General features: G+C 59.2%; 1 protein-coding gene across 5 annotated transcripts; it reads right to left on the bottom strand.

Moving 5' to 3' along the window:
- Positions 1-11,180: 11,180 nt before the first annotated feature.
- FAM3D (FAM3 metabolism regulating signaling molecule D) lies at positions 11,181-19,134 on the bottom strand. Of its 5 annotated transcripts, XM_064519098.1 has the most exons (11): positions 19,021-19,123; positions 18,037-18,183; positions 15,545-15,608; positions 14,714-14,821; positions 14,549-14,569; positions 13,836-13,959; positions 13,590-13,648; positions 13,316-13,366; positions 12,119-12,203; positions 11,735-11,861; positions 11,181-11,618 (listed from the first exon to the last, which is right to left on the bottom strand). In XM_064519098.1, the coding sequence occupies exons 3-11, from the start codon at positions 15,555-15,557 to the stop codon at positions 11,529-11,531; spliced, it is 678 nt and encodes a 225-aa protein (XP_064375168.1). In that variant the 5' UTR covers positions 15,558-15,608; positions 18,037-18,183; positions 19,021-19,123; the 3' UTR covers positions 11,181-11,528. The 5 variants fall into 5 exon arrangements, with proteins under 5 accessions (XP_064375168.1, XP_064375169.1, XP_064375170.1 ...); XM_064519099.1 differs by lacking the exon at positions 18,037-18,183 and having other exon boundaries at positions 19,021-19,134; XM_064519100.1 differs by lacking the exon at positions 19,021-19,123 and having other exon boundaries at positions 18,037-18,247.
- Between the last annotated feature and the right edge of the window lie 2,855 nt (positions 19,135-21,989).

Genomic DNA, 21,989 nt, shown 5'->3' on the forward strand with positions numbered 1-21,989 from the left:
CTAACGTGGAGCCGCTGGTGGAAGTTAACTTGCTGGCACTCTCTGGAGGGCGAAGAGCAGCCATGGGGATTTTTTTTGACAACGGCAATGTGTAAAGTTAAACTTGCCCAGGGAGGCTGGGCTCTAGGTCCCCTTACGGGGCCGGTCTCGCGTAACCGCTGCTCCGAGCCGCTCTCCGAGCGCACCAGCCAGGTGGCCACTTTGCGACCTGTTCAAGTAGAAAATTGCAAATGCTTGAAATAAATAGCGCTTTGTGTTATCTTACTCATAAAGAAAACACGATTTGACACAGATGAATGCTGCGCTGGCCTTTGGGAGCCTTGGTCACGAACGCCTGCCCGCACCCAACGCTCGCGGCCGGGAGAGCCAGGAGAGCAAGCGGAGGCCTCCCTGCAGCCATGAAAATTGGTAAATCCGGACCAATTTCACAGCCTGCCCAGAAAAAAGCCCCACTAGAGCTAAAGCAGGGAAGCAGCCGCATGGGGCCGGGAGCTCCCCGCCGAGGCCCTGATAGATGCAGCTCCCGGGCTGCGCGTTGCCTCCGCAGGCAAACGCTGCCGGCGAGGGAGATGGAGGGTGATGCACTGCTTCTGCCCGGGCTGCAACGGCAAATTTCCAGCAGATCACTGCGAGCGAGCAGCGACAGGACTCTGCCCCAGGCAGGCAGTGCCCGCGGCTCGGTCGGCAGCGTTGGGGCTGGCCGCACAGCCTGACGTCCTGCTATGAGGAGGGCAAGGAGGGTCTTGGCAGCCCCCCAGCACAAGCATGAACCATTTTTACCTGCCCGGGAAGCTTATTTTTGCTCTGTGCCATAGGCATCGTAGCACTGACAATGTGAAAGCTGTTCCGGTGCTTCTGGGGAGGCTGCTGACTGCAAGGGAAGAGCATCAGTCACCGGCACCGAGGGGCCCTGGCAGCTCTGGAAGGAATTGCTGTTGCGCTGCAGAGAGACCATTAAGAAACACCGAAGGGCCTTGAAGAATGGGGTTTTGCAACAAGTGCGGCTTATGCCACATGAATAATAGGGGCAATATTTCTTTCTGGCACGGTGCCATCCTGCCCAGCGCCGGCAGCCTACGGTGGCGTCATTATTCTGTCTCCCAACTAGCTGCTGCGTACGAAGGGCCGAGGACGGTGCGCTGCACGGAAACCTGCTCTCCGAACTCTGCCTCGCTGTGTGGTTTCAGGGGCCAGGGTCCCTGGAAGGGGGCCTCCCTGCAGCCTCGCGCGCCCCGCTTTGCACCCAGCGCTGCGGTTCGAGCTGGTGCCGGCGCGGGGCCGGTTTCGCCCTGCGGCAGGGGATGTGTGTGCGGGCTGCGGATCCAGCCCTGCTGTGCAAGTGGTCGTGAGGACTGGGGGAGGCAGAGCCTTAATGTGGGGCAGCTGTGGCCAAATTGGCTGTCCGCCTGTGCTGGGCCTGTATGACCCCTCTCCAGGCAGAAATCCCAGCTCCTCTGGGGGCAGAGGGCACCTAATGTTAGCTGTTGTGGCTTGCTTGTCTGGTCTGCTCAGTGCTGCTGGGGATTGGGCCGAGCAGGTAAGAAATGAAGCTGGGACCCTTTTCCAGGAGCTAGAGCAAACAGCAAGGAGCTTGGTGTCCCTGAGCTGGGATCCTCCAGCCCTTCCCGGTGCGATGCTCTGCTGGCCTCCTGCCTGGGATGAAGCTCGCCTGCAGCAGCCAGGTAGGAGAAGGATGGTAGGAAAGGGATTTGGCCTCCTGCTGTCACCAGGGGATGAGGCGGTCCAGGGCTACGTGCTCCCCAGCACCTCCTGCCTTCTCTCTCTCTCTCTTTTTTTTTCCTTAAGTACAATAACTCTTTGCCTTGCTCAGCTGGTTGAGCAGCCTCTTCCCTAAGCCCCATGGGAAGTCCCTCTCTCCTACTGCAGTAGAGCACTAAAAAAGCCCAAAGCAATGTCTCTGCTTCATCAGACTGCCCCGATGTCTCCACCTGTGAGGCTTTAAAGGGCTGAAGAGGAGAACAGAAGGAAGCAGCAGGGTAAAGTCAGGTTAGCAGGTTCCTGTGGAGGTCTTGGGGACCAGCCCTGGCTCGGTCGATGTGGCATCAGATGCGGACAGGGCACTCGCAGGCACTTGCTGCCCCGTGAGCCTGAGCTGTTATTCTCTGGCACGGGCTATTTTTGCACGGTGATGGGCTGTTCATCAGTGATCTCCCCTAGCTCATTAGGTGCTAGGGAACTCTTCTGACGTGCAAAGTCGTCGGCTTTCGCTCCTGTCCCCTCGAATGAATGCTTCTGCTGCAGACAGCGCACGGCAGAGCCTTTCTCCCTCTGAATAGCCCAGTGCTCCTTGCAATGCGCCGGGACGTTGAAGCATTGCGGCTCCCCGTTTACATCCGTTTTTTGGATTTGCTCCCAGTGCCAGTGCCACCAAACAACTGGCGGCATTCAGGGGCCGCCAGCGGGTCTCGCTGTGCTCGCGGGCCTTGGCAGTGGCAGCCCCGGCCCTGAAAGCGGAAGCGGTGGCCCCCGACGCGAGGGGCACGGCCGCTTCTCCAGCAGCAAAGCGGGCGAGATCCCGCGGTGGGCTCTTGTGCTGGCCGGAGGCAGGGAGGCTTTCAGAGAGCTGGCACGAGCACAGGCTGACGGGCTTTTAAATAGCTGTTAGAGAAAGCCAGGAAAATCCTAGCTGTGCCTGCCAGCTGGGGACAAGTGCGGAGCGGCACCTCTCCCCGCAGTGCCCGTTGCCATCGCCCCATAATGTCATCGTATAATGGCCTGTTGCTGTCCCTATATCCACTGCACGGGTACCCACACCAGTGGGGTGAATCGTTTACGTGGGGAAATCCCGTGGGAAGGATGAAGTGTCTTGGGAAGAGCTTGGAGGCATGCAGGGGAGAGCGGGAGCTGCTGGAAAATGTGCAAGGAGAGGGCAGTGCTGGTTGCTTTTTAGGTTTTTATGGGAATTGTAAGCACAGTGGATGAAAATAGCAGCAGAGGCTCCTCTTGTGCCAGCGGGGCTGTTAGACCATGTCACCTCCTCTCCTGGATATTGCAGGCTGTTGCATTTCACCCTCTTCATGTGCCCTGTCTGTCTTCCCATGGCAAATCTCCTCCATCCTCTGTAGGTGCTTTGGGAGCCTCCACGGCGCTTTCATCGCCGTACTCTGCTGTGCTGGCCGGTGCTGGCCCTTGCCTTTCTCCCTGCAAACCTCTCCTCCAGCTGCAGACACAGCTCCTCCGTTCGCCCTTGCTCGATCCCGTGCTCTCCAAAATAAGGGCCCAGGATTTTGCAGTTGAGGTAAGAGTTTCCCAGCTCTTGAATGGAGAGAACCAGCTTTTTGGTCAATGCGAACTTTCCATTTGGCAATATAGTGGTTTTTCTCTGGGTGTTTTTATGTCCCCTTAAATGTCCTCTTCGTGTTTAGGGGTTCAGCTCCATTTTGGATGGTGCTTTTTGCAGCTGGCGTTAGTCAAAGAAGAAGCAGTGCCACTTTAGGTAGCCGAGCTGCCCTGCGCGCGTGGGCCTGGTGCTGCCGCGTGGCGTGCTGAGCCGGGCGAGTGCCTGTGCTTGGAGCCGGGCTGTCGGGATGAGTCCCGTGGGATGACGTCCCCCTTGGGACACTTGGGACACTTGCCCATGGGGGGGCTGCGGAGAGGAGCCACTTGCTCAGCGTTAAGTGACAGTGGGGAAAATACGCTTTCTGCTCCCTGCCCCCTGTGGAAGGGGTGGAAAAGCCAGAAAAACACCCGTTATCTCTTCTCCGCTCCTCGTGCTTGGAGAGCAGCAGGCTCGGCAGATGCCGTGTGAAAATCGAGAACATCCCCCCGATAGCCAAAACGCCGGCTGCTGCGGGGGCGCCCGTCGGGAGCGCTCCCCCCGCCGTCCCCCCGCCGTCCCCCCGCCGAGCTGCCCGAGGGCCGGGTGCTCATTCCCCGGCTCGAGAAACCCCTTCTGCTGAGGGGGCAGAGCAGGGCAGGTATTCTTCTGCAAGAGCTGGGGGGATACATACATACGTATATATTTTTAGGGGCTGCTCTTCATTTTGGAGCTGAAGTGTTGGGGTTTTTTTTGTGTGTTTAAGCCTTCATCTCTGGCACTGTGCAAGTAACATGTGTTTTATTGCGGGTGAGAAAACTCCATAAAAGTGCAATTAAACGTGTTGGCATAGCAATCTGGCAGAGAGCAAAGTCGCTGCCCGAAAAGGGGTCGGAGCGGCCGGTGCCGGGATGCTCAGCGCACGTCCCGGGATGCTGCCGAGACGCGCTCGGCTGGCTGGGGTGAACTGCGCGCCAGGGAAATACCGTGGGGTGGATGAAACGTCGTGTGAAGGGCGGCAGGAGGGAAGAGTTTGGAGGGGTGGAAAATGCACGAGGGGAGCTTGCGCATCTGCTGGGGAGCGCAGCTGCTTCTAGGTTTTCGTGGGATTTATAAGCACGGTGGGTAAAATAGCAGGCAGGCTTGGGTAGAGCATGGGTGGGCTGCGTGGGACCCCCATTGCCACGGTCTTCCCCGCTCGGTGACTGCCTGCAGCCCCCAAAACGCCGGCCCCTTCCCTTGACGCCGGCACGGAGGAGTTTCAAGGGTGCGAGCGGTGGTTTCCAGCCCGGCCGCGGCCTCTCCGCCAGGCACTGGCCTGCTGCCCCTTGTTATTTTAAACCGGCGGCAGAGCAAAGCTCGGCGGGGAGCCTAATCTCGGCTCGTCTGACGTGGGTGTAAACTGATGCTCTTGGGAATTTGGGGACAGGAAACTTTCCCTGGAGAAAGTGGCTTGCCTGCTGTGCCAACCTCGCTGCCCGGCCGTGGGGCTGCTGTGCGAATCCTGCCCCGAGAGGCGGCACCTGCGTTGGGCAAACGCCTGGAAAAGGCTGTTTCCCAGCAGGGCCGGTGCTCGGCGGAGCCCCCGCCTGAGCCCTGCCTTGAAGCAAGGGCACTTGGGCAGAGGACGGTGGCCTGAGCCCAAGCTCCTCCACTGGCTTGTCCCCGTGTGAGAGGGGAGATACCAGAACAGGTTTTTGGGAGCAGCTGCAGCCTTTACAAATAGAAACGTCCTGCCCCAGCAGCCGTGCTGGCATCCTTTCCCGTCCCTCTTGCCCTGGGGACTGTCCCCTACATCACAGCCCGCTGACTGTAATCCCCTCGGCTTGCTGCTCAGTCTAAATTAGAGGTGTTCACCTGAGACAGGCACTGCAGGCAGCGCTGGCGAGGGATGCTGAGCGCCCGGCACGGTGCCCAGTCCCGTTTGCTGCGTCGCGCAGCCCTTTGCCCCTCCTTAGACTGAGACCCCCCCCTTGCTGGAGCCTGAACAACGCATTAAGCCCACAGAGCCCTGTTGCACCCCGTGCATCGGAGGCGGATGCGAGCCGGGACCGTGGCTCTGAGCCACGCGGTCTCTGCGAGGGACGTGGCGGGAGGAGAGTGACCCATCATCCCGTGGACCGGACCTGGCCCCAGCTAGTCCAGCGTCTTGGCTCGGTGCCAGCCGTGCCGGAGCGCGCGCTTTGGTCCAACCGGGCAACGTTTGGGAGCGATGGAAGTGAAACCTGTGACCTTTTTGTGCTCGCTAGAGAAAACGGCCTCAAAGCTTTTGGGGGCTGCCAGCGAGCTGGCACGGGCGGCGAGCCCAGGCTGGTGAGCGCCTCTCAAAGCCGGGCTGTTCAGTGCCGGCCACCTTAGGGTCGCTGTGTTTCGGGAAGAGGGAGCAAGGGTGAAAGCCGTCCAAATGCTCCTGGCCTGGGGGTGGGGGAGGATCGAATCGATAGCTTTGAATGCAGCAAAGCTGAACCGGGAGCTCTGAGCAGTGGCCTTGAGCCAAGCCTGCCTCACCAGCTTATTTCCCCGGTTTCAATGACAGCCATACAAACACGCCAAGGCCGGAGGACGTGCTGCTGGTGGCCACGTGAGCGATGGTTCGGAGACCGGCTGCAGACGGGGCTCGGACCCTCCTGAGGGTGCTGGGAACCATTGCATCCCTCTGGCCTGGCCCGGACGCGGTGTTGCCGCGAGCTGGAGCAGAGCTTGCCCAAAACCAGGGCAGTGCCAGCGCCTGTGACGGGCTTGCAGAGAAACGGGGCCGGCTGTGAGCAACCCCTGCTTGGGGCAGGACATTCAGATCATGAGGTCCAGGAAAACAGATAAATGTTTGTGTGTCTCAGATCAGCCCTGATATATATATATATATATTTTTTCTTTCTTTTTCCTCCCCTTCTCTGGGTTGCCTTCGAGCACGTTTCTCCTTCAACACCTTCCAGCTCTGGAGCCAGAAAGCACAGCAGATGTGCAGACTTCTACAAGCCCGTGGCCAGGCCTCCACGCGGGCCCTGCTTTCCTGAGCACGCAGGGTCCCTCCTGGGGCAGCCAGTCTGGTTCCCTCCAGGAAAGCAGGAGTTACTGGGTACTGCAATAGCACTGGTGGGACAGGCAGCCAGGCTGGGACAAGGATCAGATGAGCTGGCCCCCCATGGATGGGCTCAGTGTTTCCTGCTCTCTTGGCTGCTTGTGACCCTCTTAAATTCTTGTTTTTAGGCTTGTGACACTCCCCTCTCACCCCCAAGGGGAAGAAGAGAGTCCACGCTTGGCAAGCACGTCCCCGGAGGAAGCCAGAGCTCCTCGGGGGAGCGGGGGACGTCGTGGCTGATACCCTCTGAGAAGGAGGACCGTCCTGGTGGAGACCAGAGGCGCCATGGCTGAGGAACATGGCCCCAGGCTACCTGCTCCGCACTGACTGCTGTACGGGTCGTAACAAGGAAAGGAAGCTGAGAAGTTTCTCCTCCTGCCCCATCACCTGTTTCTGCAAAGCGGGCGCTGAGGAACAGGTCCCCACGGCGTGCCGGGCTCCCTCCCTGAACCCGTCCCGTGAGTCTGCTGCTGTGTCGGCTCTGCCGAGGGTGAGTGCGGCCGAGGCCGCTCGGGTTTTATTTTTACAGTCTTGGCTCGCATGCGGCCACTTCGCAGCCTCTGAGGGCAGACTCGCTCTCCTTCCAGGACCCCGCGGCACTAAACACAGAGCATCGTTTAGACTCTAAGGTGCAAATAGTTTCTTTACTCCAGTTTTGTAACTGCTGGGGGATACTTCCCAGGCGTGGAGGGAATACGGTTGCATTGGCTTCCATCAGGTTAGTGCGTCGGCTCGTTTTATGTAAACCAGTTACGATGGAAGCTCAAGAGCTGGTGTCAGTTTTGGATCACTGGGTGCCGCTTGTTTATAATCGGGGGCCTGGCCTGGCTCTCCTTGAGGGATTTCTCATTTTAAAACTCATTTTAACTTTCTGATGGAGGGTGCTAGGACAAGACAGAAGTTTCAGTGTCTTGAGTAGCCTTTCAGGAATTGCAAGGCTGCTGACCTTGCTGCTTGCATCCTTTTGGACAAGGTGAAAGGTGGCACAAAGAATTACTGGAAATGCTCTTGATAAATGAATACGTGTCTTCAAGCAACTTTCTGTAGTCAGAATAGTCTTACATGAGTAAGCATCAGTGTTCCCTGACCTAGCGTGGTGCACGAGTGCCTCCCTGCCAAGGACAGAGCTGGGGGACAAGGTGCGGAAGACACCAGTGTCAGCTCAGGGCAGCGCCGCCATACAGAGGTGATGTTATCTCCAGGCACTGATTTCATCAGGCGTAAAAGGAGAATGATGTCTAGATCCTGGGTGTAATTATCTACAGCCTTCTCTGCACGGCTCCGACTCCTTAATGCACTTTTTTCTTTTGGGGCTGCATGATGGGTCGTGGAGGGTTTTGGGGAGAGGGAGAAGCCCTCCAGCACCGCAGGACTTGAGCTGCCTCTCGCTGGCTCGGGGAGGGAGCTGGCAGCAGTTCCCAGGCCTGGAAATGCTTGGGGGAATTAGGGGGCACGTGGTACAGGGCGCTTCTCGGGGGCCGGGATGCGGCAGGCGGCTCGCGGCGGAGGGAGGTGCCCGGGCAGGGGGGCGATTCCCTCAGCTGGGACCTCTGCGGTGTTGCTCGCGGTAGAGGTTGGTTTGGGATGCAGAGTTGTTTGTGGGGGGGGGACGGCAGGCTCAGCACTGACGGCATCCCCGTCCTCGCTCCCTGCATCTGCCGCCCTCATGCGCAACCCGGCCACAGCAGAAAGCCAAGCTCTGCCTTTCCCGCCCCAACCCTCCGCCACCCTCCCGGCCGGGCCCCTTGGCCCAGGCAGCATCGCTTAATCTCGCCAACAACATTTGACACCTGCACCCGCGGCCGCGTCCCTGCCCCGTAATCCCTCGCTGGGCAATGAGCCGGCTCAGCATGCGGCGGGCAGAACAAGCAACACGTGAGCCCGGGGCGCCGCCACCGCCGCCCCCAGCATCGCCTCGAGCGGCCCCGTTACCTTCTTCCCGTGAGCAGCTCCCATGGCGCGACGGGCGCGGGGCCACGCCGGGTTCCCCTGGGTGCCGGCGGCGTTAGGCGCGGGGGGCCGCACGGGCGGGCAGCTCCCGGCCCCTCGGCCGCTCCAGCGCGGAGACGCAGGCGAAAGCCGGCCGGGCTGCGCAGGGGCCGAGCTGGAAAGCTTTCTTCTCCTCCCGTCTCCCGGCACGTGGAGCACTCATTTTCTTCGTGCACCTAACGGCTGGCGGGCGCCCAGGCGCTGCCCGGCACAAAGGCGGCTTTCATGCTGCGGATGCCCGGTTTCTAAGCCGGGGCCCGTATTTTGAGAGGCTGTGGAAGATTACAGTAATTGCACTTGACAGGGCAAGATGTCACAGGACGCGGATTCGCCCGGTGCAGGGCTCCGACCGGCCGCGATTGCAGGTCCCTGCCGGCGCGCGGCATCCTCCCCGCCGCTGCTTTGGTGCTTTGCCGAAATAAATCGGTGCCGTGGGGGGGGAAAAGCAGGATTATCCCTCTGCAGCGGGGCTCCATCGCCGCTGGGCGTTTGCAAACTGGCTCCCGCGAGCGCGCTGGGATGGCTGCTTGCTGCTGTGGCCCCCGCCAGCCCGGTTGCCAGATGCCGTCCCGGAGCAGGGAGCCCCGAGGGGTCCTGGGCGCCGGGTCGGGCTCTTGCCGGTGTCTCTGGGGTCTGCAGCACCGTGAGGGGTGACGATCGTCCAGGTAGGCACTGTCCCCACCTCAGCGATAATGCTTGATTGCTGACTTGCCAGGAAGCTCGTCTGGGGGGTGTTATCCCCGCGTCTGCAAGCCTCTTCTTAAATTTTTAAAGAACAAGTGAGTAAAAGCCATATTTATGTCTCCAAATAAACTTTGGGACTCTTCAAAAGCTCCGGTTTATTTGCCCGGATGCCGTGGCTTTGGTAGGAGCGCTCTTCAAAACGCTGGCCACTGATCAGCGTCCCCAAATAGGGCTAAAACGCGCTTCCTATTTTCTGGCAGTTGTTGTGCAGCTTTCTAATCGCCCAGCAGCAGATCCAAAGGCAGTTTTTACTGTCTATAATGTGCTGAAACATAAATATCCTTTAGAAAGGCTTCTGGTTTAGAGCCAGAATAACGCGTGCTGCGAAGGGATAGGAAGAGCTTCCCGAAGCCGAGACGGGGCTGTGGTTTTCTATACCATAGCTGACGCTGTGCACTCGCCTTTACGGTTTATAGCCAGCATTTAATTTGCCTTATGAAGGAATCTAGATCCTTTGAGGGGGCTTAAAATAGTTGGCATATTTATGCTGGCAGCGCCAGCGGCCTGTGCGATGTGCGGGCTGCTGGGTCTGTTAAGCCGTGTTGTTTCTCGCTGCTGGCGAGGGTATATACAATACGGGCATGGTCGTCAGAGCAGATTTAGTAATCGATTTACAGTGTCACCTCCCCTCCGGGGCAGGTAGCTGAGGAGGGTGATGCTGAATGCGAATAGCACAGCTGGGGGGGGCTTTCCTCTGTGGTGGGCTTTTATTTTAGTTTTATCTTTGGAAGTCCTTACAGGCACTGTACAGCTCATCGGGGGATGTTTTTTTCCTTGTTTACGAAAAAATTTTGGCTCACTTAATCTCTTTTAACATGCTATATTGGGGACTCACAGGGTCAGCAGCACCAAGATCAGGCTGTCGGGCACTGACCTACCGTTACGGGCGAAGCGGGAAGCTTTTCCCCTTTTTTGCTCTGTGCGTCTCTGGCCCAGCTTAGTCCGGGCTGGGAAAAGCACCCGTGTAGCGGGGTTTCCTGCGGCCGAGCTCCCCGCGCCGCGTTAGCCCCCGGAGCTGCCGCAGCAGCCGGTGTCGGTCCCCCGTGACGCAGGGCTCTCGGGGCAGCGTTTGGCCTCTTTGGGGACCAAACCTGCTCGGCTAACTTGGGGCTCCGATGGTGGAGGCAAATTGTGCATTGGAAGCTGTTCTGGGAGCAAAGGCTGAGGCTGTCAGGGATGCTGAAAAGGTGAGCCGAGGTAAAAGCACCCGGAGGCAAAAGGTTATTGCGTTATTAGAGCCTAAATGCTTGCACAGAAATATTCCACCCCTGCTCTTTACAAAAACTGTTTGTTCACTTTTGAGAGTGAGGGAGGAAAAACCAGATATGATCAGAGGAAATTAAAGCCTGTTGGTGATGCAAACTTATCCTGCTGCGCAATAACAGCTAAGCCTGGGCCGTCGCCCACTCGGCTCACCCGACCCTGGCTGTGCCGGCGCGGGGGCGACTTTGGGCACCGGCGGCGCTGGGGGGTGAATGCAACCTGCCGCTGCCCTGGCAGGAGGCGGAGGGCCCTCGCGGGGCTGTTGGAGCAGGGTTTCTCTGGCGAGACCCGGGCCTGTGCTCCCGGCAGCGGGGCTGGGGCTGGCGGCGGCGGCGGCCCGCTTCTGCCGGTAAAAGGCTCCCACCTATTGGCTGTGCTGCACAATTTCAGCTCGCTGCACCCGTTGCACGACGCGCTCACTGCTGCCGCGGCGGTGCTGCCCGGCTGTCGCCTGCCCGCGCGGCCGGCCTTGGCCCCCACCTTCGGTGGGAGCATGCTGCAGACGGACGGCAGGGTCTGGCCCGAGCAAGAGGCGACGGGATGGGGAAACGCATCGGTCTGCAAGCACGTAACCCGTGTTGCTGCAAGCTGTCCCCACGGCCTGTCTGTCTGTCCTCTCGCAGCCACACGGGACAGCAGCGGAGGCCCGGCCGCCTTGCCTGCCCTGCGCGGGGTCCCCGGGGTGCCAGGGCCAGCGGGAGCTCCCGGCGGGGTGGATGGAGGCTGGAGCATCACCGGGGTGGCCTGCCGCCCGCTGCGGGGCGGTCCGCAGGGATACTCAGCAGGCGAGAGACAGGGGAAAGCACAGACTACACTTAAAAAGGGAAGTAAGAGGGCAATGATTTGTAATTGGCCATCTCATAAGAAAGAACTTAAAAAAACCCTGAAAACCCAAAAACCAAATCTCTTTGCAAAGTCTTCATGGCTTAAAGACAGAAAAATAAAATACTCCACGCTGACCCAGGCTGCTCCGGCTTGGGCGAAGCCTGCCTGGACGCTCGCCCTGGCGTCGCAGGCAGCCTCGTGCGCTGCTTTTCCAGGTACCACACAGTCCCTGCGGCGAGATTCCCCGTCGTCCGACGCCGCTTTAACGGGCAGGCGGCGGTGAGCCGGGGGCAGGTCGACGCGGCCGGTTTGCCCGGAGCAGCCTTGGCCGCGGCGGGGGCTCGTGGCCCGCTAGCCCATCTTGCGCGGGGCGCAGCCTTCCAGCTCCAGCAGCTCGGGCCAGCCGTCGTATTTGTTCCTCTCCTCGTTGTTCTGGATGTGCTGCGGGAGAAAACGGGGAACCAAACCGGGAGCTTGGCGGCGCGGCGGAGCCTGCGGATCGGCCCGACGTGATAGATACGGGCAGGCGGGACGGGCCGCGGGGCGCGTGGGCGTACCTGCTCGAAGGGGCTCTTGATGCTGAGCCCTTTGGCACCCAGGAAAACCCAGTTGTCGCGGAAGCCCAGCATGTTCGCGTAGCTGCTGCCCAGCTCGGTAAAAAGCATCCGGACTTTGTCGTTCATCCTAAGAGAGGGAAGAAAACCTCAGCGTGGTGCCGGGTCGGTGTTCCCGGGCCGTGTCCCCGCGGTGCCACCCCAGTGCAAGGCCGCGGGCTGTCCCGTGCCGCGGCTCGGTGGTGGGGCTGTCCGGAAGCCACTGGGCCTGGGGGACGGGGCTGCCGGCGACAGCCGGGCCCTGGGCCAGCCCGAAGCAGCGGCACCGCCGGCTCATCCCTGCCTTGGCTGCGGTCTCGGGAGAGACGGCCCAGGGGCCGGACTCACTTTGTGGCGGGGTCGTCGAAGGTGGCCGTCAGCACGACGGTGCCGTCCTTGATCTCCGTCAGGAAGGTCTCCAGCTCCTTAACATCTGGGAGAGGGGAAGCATTAAAAAAGCGAGGGAGTCAGCAGGGAGTGCTGGATGGCAGCTGTGGAAAATTCTTAGTTAACGGGAGTGTCGGGGATGCGTTTGATCAGCCAGTCGGACACTGGGAGCAGGGGCTTGAGGGAGGACCCTCCCGAGAGCAGTGGCGGCTGCCCCTGCGTGAGCCGGGCTCTCCGTGGGGTTTCAGGCGGGCTCAGCTGCGGAGCTGGGTCCCCACCAGCACCCAGGTCGGAGGCTGGGCTCGGCTGCCGAAACCGGCTGCCGCACGGACGTTTGCTTTATCGCAGGAGTTAGTCTTGGTCCCGGAGCCGCCGGCGGTGCGGGATGCCGCAGGGCAGCGCCCCATCTAGCGGCCCAGGAGCCGATTCCCGGCGCAGGGCTTCCCACGAGCTGCCCCGCCGGATTTGCCCATGGAAATCTCGTGATATTGGTGCTTCTCCTTAAAACTCCTGTGTTTCTCCTAAAAACTCCAGAGCTGCTAAGATTAGGCTTCAAAACCAGAAAGAATAAAGGGTGATTCCTCCGAACGCTCAGACGCGAAAGGGTAAATAAAAAGCACCACATATTTTCCTTTGCACACGCTTTTGAGGAGCGCTGACCTAACTTTGGGCGGTCGAGGCAGGTGACAGCCTTGCAATGAGCAGCGGTGGTTGTAGCATCCCGCTAACTAGCTCCAGCCGGGCAGCGCACAGGGTGCTGCCTTGGCCCAGAGCGTCTTTCGCTGCAGAGAAAACCGTCACGGGGTGCTGGAGGCGAGGGTTAACGTGCAAAGTGAGTTCAGCGCTGCAGGTTGATTTGAACTTGTTGGGCACGGAGAAGCGCTGGTCGCCGCTGCCACATGCCGGGAGCGCGGCAGCGGCCTCGTCTGGCTCTGCTCCCGGCACCCAGCGCCGCTCGGGGCAGCATGGAAATGCTGCATTTCCCCCCGCCGGGGTGTGACTGAGGCGTGGACTTTATAACATTTATATGCTGAATTTGTGATTTGCCCTCCCATGCCAGGTGAAGGAAACCACCGGGGTCCCTAGCAACCCAACCCAACCCAAAACCCCAGAAAAAGAGCAAGAAACCCGTCACAGCAGCGCTGTGGCTGCCCTTACCTCCGGAGTACATGTCAAATGCGCCCGTTTTCAGGAGCTGCCCCGTTGTTCCTGGAGGTTTAAAATGCAAAACGGAGCCCGGTGAGTGGCCGAGTCTCCAGGAGAAGCCGCTTCGTGTCCTGCGTAACTGTGCTCTTCGGTGCCCGCTGAACCGCAGGCTTTCGGGACTGGGGCCGAGCGCTTCACGCTGGCGGGGGGCAGCGGGAGGCTCTGCCCGTCCCCGTCCCGGGACGCCTGCTCTGCCTCCCCCCTGCTTGGGCGTCTGCCAACTCACCGTTCACCAGCGCGATGTTGAGGCCTCGACCGATGTTGTTTTTCACGCTGCTCATGAGCCTGGAAAGGCAAGGCAGAGCGCCCGGCGGTGAGCGCGGGGCGGTGGGGCGGCAAGGCGCGCTGCCGAGGGCTAAAATGCACCCGGGCACGGCAGCGAGGGAAAGCTTCCAAGGGTTTTTCCCCGCGGGCTGCAAACGAGGACCCCTTGCTCCCCGGCATGGGTCCCCCGGCCCCGTCGGCCGCTTACACCGCGTCGTCGAAGCAGATGGAGGGTCCCACCACGTTGGCAGCGCCGCTGGTGAGCTTGAAGGCGAAGTGGTCCCTGGGGCAGCTCCTCTGGTTGCCACACTCGTGCCGGGGTGGCTGGCTCCCTGCGAGCGAGGAGCCGGGCTGCGAGCGCCGTGGGGCCGCCGGCATCGCGCAGGGGTGCCCGGACGGGGCACCCGGAGGGGCACCCGCCTGGGCTTGGTGCAAGCTCCTCATTTCAGGGCTTGTTATTTGGGGCTTGAGGGTTTGGAGCTGGCGGTAGGAGGGGACGGGTGCTGCTCCCCGGGCGTGAGCTGTGGGGTTAGTGAGCCCGGAGGCATGTGGCGAGGCCCGGCTTGCTTGGGAGGTGTTCGGGGGGCTGAGGGCAGGGTTGTGGCTCGCTCTGGGCAGGGGGTGATGGAGTCTGGAGCCTTCCTGCCCTGGGACCGAGTTTCCCCATTCTCAGCCGGGGCTGGGTCCCTGTGCCGGACGGGGCCTGTGGCCCCGCTCCCTATGGGGCAGGGACGTCTTCCTCGGGCTGGGGGGGCCGTGCAAGGCCCTGTGTGTCTGCAGGGCCCGCCAAAGCCGCCGCGTGCCATGAGGAGACCCCTCCTGTGCCCGGGAGCAAGGACCCTCGCGGGCGGCTGTCGCCCTCCCGCCGTCACCCCCGGCGCGGCGATGCCCCAGGACAGCGGAGCCGAGCGCGGTACTCACTGCTGGGCTGGCTGGTGGCACCTGTGGGGACCAAGGGGGACAGTTAGGCACACGGGGGTCGCCCGCGCCGGGCGGGCACGCTCGGGCTCGCACAGGTCTCGCAGCCACGCCGGACGCCCATCCACAGGCATCCCGGCGTGGTCCCCACGGCGGCCGGCCTCTCACCTCGCCAGCTGCGCAGGCTGAGGGCTCTCCAGCCCCGTTCGAAGTAGCTCTGCAGGATGACCCACATGCCCAGCAGCACGAAGAGCAGTGCCGCCAGCCGGATCACGCCTGCCGGGGCGGAGGGGGCACGTGAGAGCGGGGAAACCTCAGCCCAAGCATCCCCCCCTCCGGTGCCGATGCGCCCACCTGGGACCCCAGCGTCCCTCGGGGCCCTCGGAGACTCGGCCCGTGCCGTGTGGGAAAGACAGCGCCTTTCCCTGTCCTTTAAAAAACTCCGCGATCTCTTAATTAACATCTCCGGAGCGTGTGGAGAGCCTCGGGTACGCATTACACTTTCTATTGGGAAGCATATTCATAGTCCTCCCTGCGTTAAAGCTGATAGTTAGTTAGAAAGCTACGTAAATCCAACTATTTCTTGGGTTCCCGGGGCCGGGAAGCCTGTGATGCCCCGAGCAGTCGCTCGCTGCAGCTGAGCAGCTGCTTCCCACCACCGCGCCTGGCTTTAACGCGACGCTCATCGGAGCAAAACGTTCCAGGCCTGCGCGGAAACACGGTAGCAAAATACACTGATACTGCGGCTGAATGGCTCTTCTGGAGCCAGGAGCCTCTCAGTAGCCTTCTCTTCCCAGGCTCAGAGGGCGTCGTTGGAAAAAATACAACTGGTGGAAATCTGCACAAATATTTTAAAAAGCCGAGGCTCACGCGGAGGCCCGTCGCGGTGGAGGGTTTGGCTGAGCGGGCTCGAAAGGGGTCGTGCAAATGAGAAATAGCCATAAAGAACCGTGGGAAAAGGTAGGGGAGAGGCGGCGCTCCCTGGCTCCCTCCTGCTACCTGTCGGCCGCATGGTGCGTGGGATCGCCGCAGCCGGGCGGGCAGGCAGCCGTCACGGGGCGCCCTGGGGAGAGGAAGAAATACCAGAGGCAGAACTGTGACCAGGAAGAGCAGACAAATACTGGAGGAAAAAAAAAATAAGTGCCCTGTATAGACGTATTTGCAATAACTCAGACGTAACCAAAGCTGCAGAGACTGAAAGCAAGGTGACACGTTTGAGCCAGCCCGGATGCTGAGGGGTGCTGGCTTGGCTGTGCCGGAGCACGATGCGCCGGTTAAACCTGGCTCATTTTTAAGACTCTCTGGACTATTCACCGTCGCTATTCACTGTGACTGTCCTCTGCGCTTATTTTTTCAGTAATAGATCACTTTTTTTTTTCTCCTATTCTGCTGGCAATGAGTTCAATGAGCAAATCTGCAACCACAGTTTTGTTACGTTTCCTACCGGGATTATGCAAAATAAGTTGCAAATATTATGAACTGCAAAATACCACCTGACGGCAAGCCACGATTTGCCTTGCTAGGCTGGAGAAATCTGCAGGAAAAAAAAAAAAATCATTCCCCTTAAAATGAGGAAGGGAAGGAAAGCAATGAGCACCAGGCAGTAGGTTTGTGTCTGTGGCTCTGCCCTGTGATCAGCCAGGACCTGTGTTCCCCACACTGGCAAAATCACTGGTGTGATCACAGCAGCTTAATTTGGGACATTTCAGATGAAAATCAGAGCAGGGGCACAAACTCTGCTGCCACGGCGTGGGCAGCACTGTAGGGTTTGGATGAGTATTGCAGGGTTTGGGGATGCGCAGCTTAAGAACAGAGAAGCAGGAGCACCCAGACCACGGGACAGGCACCCGCCGCCCCCCCTGATGGGCTCGTGGGGCCAAGATGACTCCTACCTTTGAAATTCGGGGACGATGGACTCCGTCCTGGGAACCTAAAGCAAACGCCCACCCACGAGCCGGGCGCCCGGCGTGCACGGCGTCAGCGAGCTCGCGCTCGACTGCAGCAGCCTTTCATGAGGCTCGGCATTAAAAAAAAATTCATAAAGCGCCAGGCTGGGAGTTGTTTTTCCTGTTTGAAGGGCAAATAAAGAGCAATTGCTCTGGAGCTGGGCTGGGCTGGAGGGAGGTTTTGGGCTGCTGTGTCACGGGGAAGGTGGGGACGGTGGCACCCCCGCTCTGGGGTGCGATGGGCCGGGGTGCGATGCCGCCGCGCGGGGCTTTTAGGCGCCCTTGGACATAAGCAGCTGGCACCGCAGAAGGAAAGCTGCTGCTTTCCTGCATCTTCTACCTGGCGCAGGGCTGGAGATTCGTCTCCTGTGCCGGTGCAGCAGACCCTGGGTACAATACTGGCTATTAAACCCCTGGGCACGATGCTGAATTACGCAGCTGGATAATACAAAATGCCCCGTGCCCAGCGGCCAGCGTCGAGCCGGGCGGCTGGAGACCTTGGCGGTGTTGCTGCTTTGGGGACACCTTCATCCTCTGGAGCTGCTCCCATGTTTGCAGGCAACTTCACCCATTGCAAACGTGTGTGGGAATAAGCCTATTTCCTCGAGGAACAGTCAGTGATTTGGAAAGGGGCAGTTTAAGGGTTCCCGAGGGCAAATCCCGCATGCGCCTTGCGGGACGGCTTGGGGGCCGCCCTGCCTCCCGGCTCTGATGCCGCTTGCCTTTTGCTCCCGTCACCACAAAGTTTGGCTCCTTCTACTGTGCTTTCCTTTGCCAAACTTGCGTTTTTCTATACACATACTGATTTTGTCGCAGAGGGAGAGAAATGGAAAATTAACCAAGAAACACTGCAGCTTTGGGGAAGTCATTTATGTATTTGGGCTATCTATCTTCACCTTAAACCTAGGTAAAATTTATTGGGAGAAATCTCTCTATGGTGAAATTCGTGGAACCTCATTGCATGACATCAGGGCAGCCCTGTCCTGGTGCTCCTGTTACGTTGTGTTTTAATTATTTGCATTGATTTTGTTTTCCTTTTTTGGCCAGGACTGTGCTGGAAAAATACCATACTCTGCCTAACAGGGAGCGACTCACAGGAGAGGGAGGCAGGGAAGGCAATGTGGACAGTAGCGGGTGATAAACGGAGTTATTTGTCTATTTGCTTAAAAAAACATTCCAGGAACAGAAAGGTTCTCGTACAAATATTACTAAGGCGCTCGATGGTGTTTTAAGGCGAAGGCTCCACCCAGAGCCTGTTATGGACTGAAACGCTGCTTGTTAGCGCTGGTGGTTTTCTAAAGCTATCGCTGCCACGATCTGGTCATTAGGGAAAAACATGGGAGCCAGTCCCTGCCCGCGTGAGGAGGGTTTCGAGCTGGTGCACGTTGCTTCTCCCAGCAGCCCAGGAGGAAACCGTCCATTTCTCTTCCACAGAAACTGCAGCTCCTCGCGGTTTTGTTTTTTGCCTCCTTTGAGACCTACACATGAGCCTCTCCCCCCCTCCCCCAGCAGGGTCCTGATTGCAGGGCGATAAATGATACTAACCGCTAATAAGCGCGGCAGCGTGGGGCGGCGAGGAGGGACGGGGACGGGGACGGGGCGCCCGTCGAGGCTCGGTGCCGGAGGTCCACGTTGCCCCTTGGAGCAGGTGAGCAGCAGGGCCCTGGGCGGCTGGCCGCTTCCTCCGGTGAGCTGTCGGAGCGGGGAAGCGCGCTGGGATGGCGGCGAGCGCGGGTGAATCGTTAACCAGGACAAGGCGAAAGGCAGCACCAGGGCCCAAAACCGGAGCCAAACCGGATGCGCTGTGGCCAGCGCCGTGTGGCCACCCCAGGTCTCGATGGGGCTTTTTGCATCGTTTGTCCTGTTGTCTGCACATGTCACCGAGCTAAACTGATTTTAAATACCCTTCCCAGCGAGCTTTCCCGAAGCAGGGAGCCCAAAGTGGTGCTGGGGGAGGGCGGCCGGGTCCCCATCGCTTTTCTCCTGTGCAGCCCAAGACCTGGCTGCTCTGGCTACGCAGCAGCTGTTCCTGCGAGACGGGAGGCATCCGCTATCTTGTTGGAGCAGGTTTCCAGCCGACCGGCATTTGCTGCTCTCCAGCAGCAAGCGCTTAGTACCTGGTGCCCCCCTGCCCTCCTATCTGCTCTGCTCGCTGGTATCTCCAGCTGCCGCCGTAAGCTTATTAGAGGAGAGTTATGTCCTGCCCACTGCCCGTGCGGGCTGCAAAGATCGGCTGCTAAGTGAGCTGTTTCAGCAGGGCGAAAAAGCCCCCAAACAACGTCCAGCACAGTGATCTGCCCTCAGATGAGCTACGTGCATTACATATAAATACGCAGCATTTTTATCCATATCAGCAATGGATAAAGGAGTCTGGCCTGGGCCACACGTCCTGCAGCGCGGTCCCGGGCACATCCAGCACCGCGCGGGGACATGGCACGACTTTAACACGAGACATGATGCCCCAGAAGCCCCCTTCCCCTTCTCCCTCCTTGCGCTGCAGGGGCGGTGCAGGGACGGGAGGCTACGTACCGCTCAGCGTCCCCCGCGCACCGGGCCTTGCTGCAGGCTGCGTCCCCGCCGGGGCATTGCCGCTCGCCGGCGTGGTGCGCTGGCCGGCCTGCGGTGAGTCACGGCACCTCCCCGAGCCTTATCGCGGCCTGGCACGGAGCTGGCAGCCCCGCGGCAGGAACGAGGAAGTCTCTGCGCTGACGCCCCGGGCGCGGAAAGCAGCCGGCCCCGCAGCCGCAAGCGTGACATTCACGATGATGCTTTTCCCTGTTCTCTTCCCTTCGGTGCCGGCTGTCCCGGAGTCAGGCAATTGCTGCCCATCGCAGCCATGCCAGGGGCCTGGGAAAACCTCTTGGAGGTCCCCACACACGCAGTAAATCTGGAATAACCCCATTTGCTGAACGATTGCCCCGGTTAGCCTGTGTGTGCGCAGGCTGGCCACGGTCTAACTGCCTTTTTTCTGCAGGAGACTGGAGGTTCCCTTTTCAAATAAGCATTTATTTACCCCGAAACAGTCATGAACTCCGAAGGAGTTCTGAGTTAACTGCGGATATAGATTTAGGCCTTTTTCTTTTTAATCATTTATTGTTATTATTATGTTTCCGAAGAAAGAAATCACTCCTTGGAGACTCTGGTTCTGCAGTTAACACTGGAGGCCGTATACATTTTCCAGAGCTGAACCTCATTTACCTGCCAACTGAGAACAAAAGTGTTTCCATTTCTTTTCCCTTTTCTGCTCCCATCTCTTAGCAGGGCCCAACGGCTCCTCTTGGAGGCTTTAAAGCAATTTGCAGCATGACAGCTTTGATCCCACATCTCAGCCGGGAGCCAGGGTTGATAGCGGGGTGCAGGTAACGGCAACGCCGCCGGCACAATCGCAGCTCACCGAGGGCAGGAGCGGGGCCGGCGCGGGACTCGCGCTGTGCTGCCGGCATCAGCAGTTTAATAGTTCAAGGCGCTTTCTGCTCTATGTGGGAAAACCTTCTTTTTGCTTTTTCCTGGAGAGGGACTCGGAAAAGCCTGGATACAGTCGCTGGGGGTGTGAAGCAGGCACCGAGCAGTTGTTGGAGCTGGGATTCTGCTGGGATGTTCAACTTCTGCCTCTGCAAAAGGAGCTGGAGGATGCTGAATGATCACAAATGGGCAGAGCCCAGGTGTTTATTTTTCAGACGAAAGACAGAGCTGTTACTGACTTTTACAGGGCTGTCTTTGGACAAAAAGCATCTGAAAGAAAGGCATTTTTTCAGTTTTATTTGACCGGGTGTCCTAGGTCTGCAAAGCTTTGTTCGATTAACAAGCAAACAGCCCCGCTGCGCTGGGCAGGAACGGCCCACGCGGGAGCCAAGGGCCAGCCGGGAGCGCGCGGGACTGGGGCCAGGGCTGTTCCCTCCATGGTGAAGAAATCTTGTGCGAATGGTTTTAGTTTTTCTGGAATTGCACATTTTTCTGCTGGTCCCCAAAAAGTTTCCCTGAAAACACAGAAGAGTGGAGGGGGCTCCCGCGTGCTGTCCTGTGGGACAACCCGAGCCCTGGCAGTGGTGCTGGTCGCCCTCGCGGGCTGCAGCCTGGCCCTGTGCCCCATCATAGCCCTGGCATTGCCCATCCCCTGCGGCACACGGCAGCAAGGGGCATTTAAAATGACATACCACATTATTTAGTGAATGCATCAAGCTCCAGGAATGGGGCATCGGCCCTGTCTCGATTCCGTGAATCATTAATGCTCATGGTGCAGTGAAATCTCACCTGCTGCATCCGCAGGCTCCCCTCTGGGAGGTGCTTGCATGTTAGGGAGAAAGAGAAATTAAGAAAAAAAAATAAAAGATAAGATATCAAAAAGTGGCCAGGGAGGGGACTGAATAATCTGTGTTGCAAACTCGCAGGCTGGGAGGAGTGCGGAGGAAAGACTGCCAGGAGCGAGGCCGACAGACAGGGAGCTGCCTTCCTCCTCCTCCTCCTCCCATGCTGCACCAAGCGCTCGGTGCATGGGCTCTGCGTGGGCCCTCGGCTGATGGCTGGGAGCATTTTGGCCATGATGCTTATTGTGGAAATACCGGTGAATCCGGGACTGTCCCTCTGAGGAGCGAGTGTTTCCTGCTAAAAGGAACCCCAGGCAAACCTGGGAAGAGGCTCAAGCCTGCAGATCCCATGTCCAAGGGGCTCTCAAGTGCCTGCAAAGGCAACACGGCTTTGCACACTCAGCTGAGTTAAATTTGTGCCAAATTATGCTGCTCGTAGGAATGGTTCAGCTAGTGCCACTTTGCAAACTTTGTCCCCAGAAAATGCAAAGCGGCCATATGGTTGTGGATTGCTGCATGCTGGGCAAAGCCACAGATGTCAGCCGTAAACCTGAGAAATGAAACAGTCTCTTTGCTCTGTATTTACTTAAACAACATCCTGTATTTCCCTGTACACCGTGCACGGGCTCACCTCAGCTCCCGGAGTTAACGCTTCCCTGGCCTGCTCCGTGCAGGAGGATCATTCACGGGCTCATGAACTCCAGGCCGCTCGGGTATTTGGCTCGCCGCGCCGCTTTACGTGGTTAGTAAACAGCAGTGCCTAAATGGTGAACGAATGAATCATGTCAGCAAACTGATGACACATTCAGTACGTTTTAATGAGTCCAGGTGAGCAGCGCTGCCTTAACATTAGCGCAAAGCACCGGGGGGGATTAGCTTGTTTCTGTGCGGGCTGAAAGAAGAAATAAATGAGGACACGTTTCGGCGGGAGGTGTTATATGGCTGTGTTAGACAGCGAAGGTGAAGACGCTATTTCACGAGCGGTGCACGGCAGTGCGGGCCGAAAGCGGGACCGCTGGGGTCGGCGGGGGCTTTCCGCGGCGTCCGGCGCCCGGCAGCGCGGCGGTGCTGGCTAGTGGTGGTGCTGTTGTGCAGCGCATCCGCCGCCGGGGCCGCCGGTGCTGCCGCAACCCTGGCAGCGCAACCCAGTAACGCTTGCTTTGCCACTGGAAGAGCAAAATGAATAAAGGAAAT

This window comes from Dromaius novaehollandiae, chromosome 12 (genome assembly GCF_036370855.1).
Source record: "Dromaius novaehollandiae isolate bDroNov1 chromosome 12, bDroNov1.hap1, whole genome shotgun sequence".
Classification (NCBI taxonomy): Eukaryota; Metazoa; Chordata; class Aves; order Casuariiformes; family Dromaiidae; genus Dromaius; species Dromaius novaehollandiae.

Coding starts and splice junctions, on each gene's coding strand:
- FAM3D (XM_064519097.1), bottom strand. CDS start 15,041: ATGCGTACCCGAGGCTCTCCACACGCTCCGGAGATGTTAATTAAGAGA. Junction 14,822..14,899: donor GAGGGACGCTGGGGTCCCAG/GTGGGCGCATCG, acceptor CCGCCCCGGCAG/GCGTGATCCGGCTGGCGGCA. Junction 13,960..14,548: donor TGCCACCAGCCAGCCCAGCA/GTGAGTACCGCG, acceptor CCTCGCTCGCAG/GGAGCCAGCCACCCCGGCAC.